This window comes from Atta colombica, unplaced genomic scaffold (assembly GCF_001594045.1).
Source record: "Atta colombica isolate Treedump-2 unplaced genomic scaffold, Acol1.0 scaffold27, whole genome shotgun sequence".
Classification (NCBI taxonomy): Eukaryota; Metazoa; Arthropoda; class Insecta; order Hymenoptera; family Formicidae; genus Atta; species Atta colombica.
In genome coordinates this window covers 2,780,914-2,785,663 of record NW_017259370.1, presented here as the reverse complement: position 1 = coordinate 2,785,663, position 4,750 = coordinate 2,780,914, and the positions used below count along the sequence as shown (strand labels likewise).

General features: G+C 37.4%; 1 protein-coding gene across 2 annotated transcripts in view; it reads left to right on the top strand.

Annotated features, from left to right (window-relative positions):
* The window catches only part of LOC108689366, a 7,598-nt gene extending 3,871 nt beyond the window's left edge, over window positions 1-3,727 (top strand). The window contains exons 5-9 of one of the 2 annotated variants that reach the window (XM_018196102.1): window positions 398-1,315; window positions 1,703-1,806; window positions 1,899-2,094; window positions 2,184-2,402; window positions 2,561-3,727. In XM_018196102.1, coding sequence (XP_018051591.1) covers window positions 398-1,315; window positions 1,703-1,806; window positions 1,899-2,094; window positions 2,184-2,402; window positions 2,561-3,712 — 2,589 coding nt within the window. In that variant the 3' untranslated portion in view covers window positions 3,713-3,727. The remainder of the gene's footprint in view (window positions 1-397; window positions 1,316-1,702; window positions 1,807-1,898; window positions 2,095-2,183; window positions 2,403-2,560) is intronic. The other variant, XM_018196103.1, reaches the window with a different exon arrangement.
* The last annotated feature ends 1,023 nt before the right edge of the window (window positions 3,728-4,750 follow it).

Here is a 4,750-nt window from a genome sequence, read left to right as displayed (position 1 = left end):
CACACACACACACACACACACACACACACACACTACAGGCCAAAATCGACAAAAAATACTATTCCTTCTAAGCCAGTTTCACAACTCATGATTAACTCTTAACCGAGGTTTAATTTATTTCTCATCTCTTTCTAATGCTAGAATTGAAAAGAGAGAGAAATAAATTGGACCTCGATTAAACAGATTAAACCTCGGTTAACCGTGAGTTATGAAACTGACCCTTAGACAGACCTTTACACCTTTAAACAAAAATCCATCTCTTTTTAATATCCTTTTTTTTTGTTAAAAAGCCCTTTCTGGAGTTCGATAAATGAAAATGCATGTTATAAAAAAATCAATTATTTGATATGTTTCAAATGATATCATAAATACTAATTAATATATTTATGTTGAAAAGATGAATGGAATATTCAGAAACGGCACTTCTCCATCTCCTTCACCGGAACCACCGAAATTATCGCCGCGTTCTCCCATCGATTATGAGAAAGGTAAATCACCCGACGCAGTAAGAGACAGTCCACCGGTATTACCCAGAGTTTACATAGCAATTCAACCGACTGCTCTCGAATGTCTGAAGCAAAATTTGATCGTCAAAACCAAAAGTTGGCATAAAGGCGACAACTCGCCGAGCTCGCCAATCGAGAAAGAAATCAAGATGAATGATACGGATCAAACAATAATACACGACGATCTAACAATGCCAGCTATATCTCCGGTTTCATCGTCTGAATTTGAAGATCCGAGAAACAGTACGATGGAGTGGAACGAAGAAGAAACTTTGTCGAAAATGAAGAATCCGGAAATCGAGGAGAAAATTCCGGAGGATACTAAAACGTTTAGCGACATTGAAGAACATCGACAAACAACATCGACTTTGCCTTTAGACAACTTTCTGAATCCGACAATGGACCTCGAAATAGATAGAAGCGAAATGAGAGACATGAAAGAAAGACCTGACGCTCAGGAACATCTCGATGGAATAACACAGGTTTCGGAAATCGAAAACAAACAAGTCGCCTGCGAGAAACAGAAGTTGGAACAGAAATTAAACGAAGCTTTACCATCTAGTCCATTGATCGAGGAAGATACTAGGAAAACGATGAAATATGGAACTTACTCAGAAGAGAGAATCAATGTTAAGAATAAAGTAGTCACGAGTACAGTTACAGCTGCACAGGAAGAGATGGTCAAACAAGTACCCACCGCCAATGTGACTAACATCTTGCAACTACAGTCGAATTATTATGGCTCGTCTGTCGCACGCGAGAATGTCGTCTTCACAGACGTCATTAAAAATTCGAGGGACATGCAGAAGGTAATCTGTAAAAAATTATGGATTAATAATGGTCACAACACACAAGTGCCATAAAATATTGAAGTCCATAAAATTGCATATACCATCTACATTTCTATGAAAAATACAATTGTGTGGAACAATCTATATTAATTTATTGTCATCAAGTAATCAGTTAATTTTTTTATTGCCATCGTATCTCATATTTTTTCTTGTTAAATCTACAAATTATTATATGTAATAATTTAATAATTGTTCTGTATTATGCCATGGTTATTAATTAATATGCCATAATTATTAATAATTATGTATTTATTTTTTTCTTTTTATCAATGAAAGATTCGAGCATTTACAAAAAATAATTTTGATCCGACTTTTATAGTTAAAACGTATTTTGCGTAATTTTAGGTAACATCAAGCACGAGTCAATCTGCTGCTTTAGATTCAGCAATACCCTTGAATTTTGCTCAATCTAGAGCTACTGTTAGTAGCTCAAATCAACAATGTATTGTGTAAGTATAATATATGACGTGTTACATAATTCTAAGTTTGATCTATACATGTGAAATTTAACGTGTTTTTTCATGCAATCGATGTATGTTAGTCTGCCTAATAGCTGCAACAGAGTCACTCAGGAGAATACCAATCAGCAAAATGATGGAAATCGTATTATGACGGAGCAATTTCCTACGCTGGGTAATTGGGTAGCGCGAATGTCGAAGAAACAAGCTACTAAATCGAAATCTAAATTACAATCTGGAATAAATTTACCAATCGCATCAACGGCGGAGGTCGCTCGCGTAAGTTATATTTTCACTAATTCATTCGATGAATCATTTCGATGAATTATTTTCTACTAACGAATTTTCTACTGTTCCTCCGCAAACAGGTTCCCGGAGTGGAGGCGCAAAAGATCCGTTCAAATGCACCAAGTAATGCGAATCGAAACAACATAGTTAACGTAGCGCCGCAATGGAATACGGAAAGGTGGCAGCGTCAGCAGTATCAGCAACGTCAGCAACAAATGTATACATCAGTTATACCTCCAGTGAGACCGGGCATCTGTCCACCTATCTCAGTTACCCAGTTCTACCCATCGAATTATGCGGTAAGAAATAAAAAGATCAATGGACTAATTAATATATAAATGAAACGCATCTACTAGATATCGATTTTATTTCACAATCGCTTAGAGAACTAAATATCTAGTTCACAATATATGTAGTCACCTCTTCATTCAATTATTTAGTTAGTTTACCGTTGCAGATCGAACCTTACGGTGCGGCTTTTGGCTACCACTCAGCGGTATGTCCTTACGGCGATTATCCCTATTCACGCCTGCACGCTACCGCACCGCCGATAAGCGGCTACCAATTAGGTCCTTTGCAAGATTCGCACGCAGCTTCACTCCGTCAGATGCAACAACTTGACAAGAGTTATCATACTCATCTGCAGGATTCGGCGTCTCGTCGCTTTACCGCGGATCTCCTCAAATATTCCGGTACCTTATCCGCGGGCGGCTATCAGTCGACAGCTGCCGCTGCTGCCGGCTTGGATTACGATCGTCTGAGGACAACGACGGCTGCTACGCAAAATGGTACCACGTCGACTTGTTTGCCACCACTACTCTTACCGCCACCTCCACCGTTACCAGCTTCCGCACAGCAATCTTTGACACGCACTTCCTTGGCTGGCTATCCCGCGAGCAATGGTCAATGCGGCAGAAATAGGATGATCCCGGATGTTGTTGCTGCAGCGGCAGCTGCTGCAGTGGTTGCGGCAGCTTCTTTCGGCCGACAGCGTGGTACGCTATCATCCTACGGAAGAACTGACACAGAAATGGTACCTGGAGGAATTAGTGGTGCCATGGATAACGAATCTTCGCAACTGATGACGAATAGAATGACAAATCGTGAACGTTTATCACAAGAACAGGTGCAACCAGTCGGCGTCAATGTAGACTCGCCGTTGAATAATGGTAGTTACCGTCAATTGCAAAATTTAATACTGGATAGATTACCTTACGTGAAAGCGGATGATACTTATTCTCAATCGTCTACAGCGATGTATGACGACAACGCACAGGAGCCGACAGTAGCATCCTCAGTGCCCACGTCGACATACAAATCCGCTACGATATTAGCGTCCAATAACGTGTCCAATAATGCATTGGCCGCCAAGGAACCCTTGCGGAAAGAGAAGCGTAATTGCGAAACGCCGCATCTGGGTAAGGTGAATCGTACTCTGGAAACTACGAGTAATCTGAAGTGCTCTAATTGTGGCCTCACCGGATCCATGTTCAAGTGCCTAGGTTGCGAAACAGCCTTCTACTGCGACGAAAGATGCCAAACTCGTCACTGGAATATCCATGTAGAGAAATGTCCTAAGAGGATGCCTAAGTTAAAAAAACTTGTCTGAAAATTATCGTAGAAACAAGGCAATCGATAAACAAATTAATGTTTGTAAAATATTAATGAGCTTGTTCTATAATCAAGAAAAATGAACGAATATACAAAATATATTATTGTTTTGATATTCATACTTTCATCCCGATAATTTATGTATCTCTAGTCAATGTATTATAAATTATAATGAATGCGAGTTCTGTCTTACAGTCGCATCGGATTTATACCACGAATGTGATAAAGTGTGCCTGGTCGTAAGATAAACGCTTACTGTAATTTTATGGTACTTTGTTCACAATCTGATGTTCTTTGTAAATTATGAACTGCGAAATACAAAAAGTTCAGCGCACCTCGCATTATATCTTATCTATTATTATACGGTAAATGGCGTATATATTGTGCAATAGCTATAATATGGAAAGTATAAGCTCATCGATATATTACATGTTGTAATGTAACAGATGTTACGAACGTGCTACCTCTCATGTACCTTACAGTCATAAGTCATTACAGTATAAGTCATAAAAATTGTATTCGATGCAATTTTGTTCTATTAAGACTCCTGGTTCTTCATTGCAATTATGTTGGATGTAGTATTAGAAACGAGAAATATGAATTTTAAAAATAAAATTTACATTGAAGTCGGCAAATAATACGATGTAATACTTCATACATAAATTTCATACATATTTTATATTTAAGTAAAAAAGTAAAATTGAATGTTTTATATATATAACTTTGCGTATGAAATATAGCGTCGTAATATTCCAATTTGCTGTTTTATTATATATTTCAATTTTAATATTGAGTCTTGTTATTTTATCTCTCTTTATGAATTTTTTACAATGAAAATTTCTCATCATCGATATCTTATTCCAATGTGATTACAACGAGGGTAAAGTGCTTTGCTGCAAAGTCAGTAATTTGAAAAATAATTTAAATTATTAATGGAAAAATGTGTGTCTAAAAACAGCTGATAATATTATCATTTTTATATATAATATGTACTTAAAAGTCGCGTATTTGTAAGAAATAACGCTTATTATATATG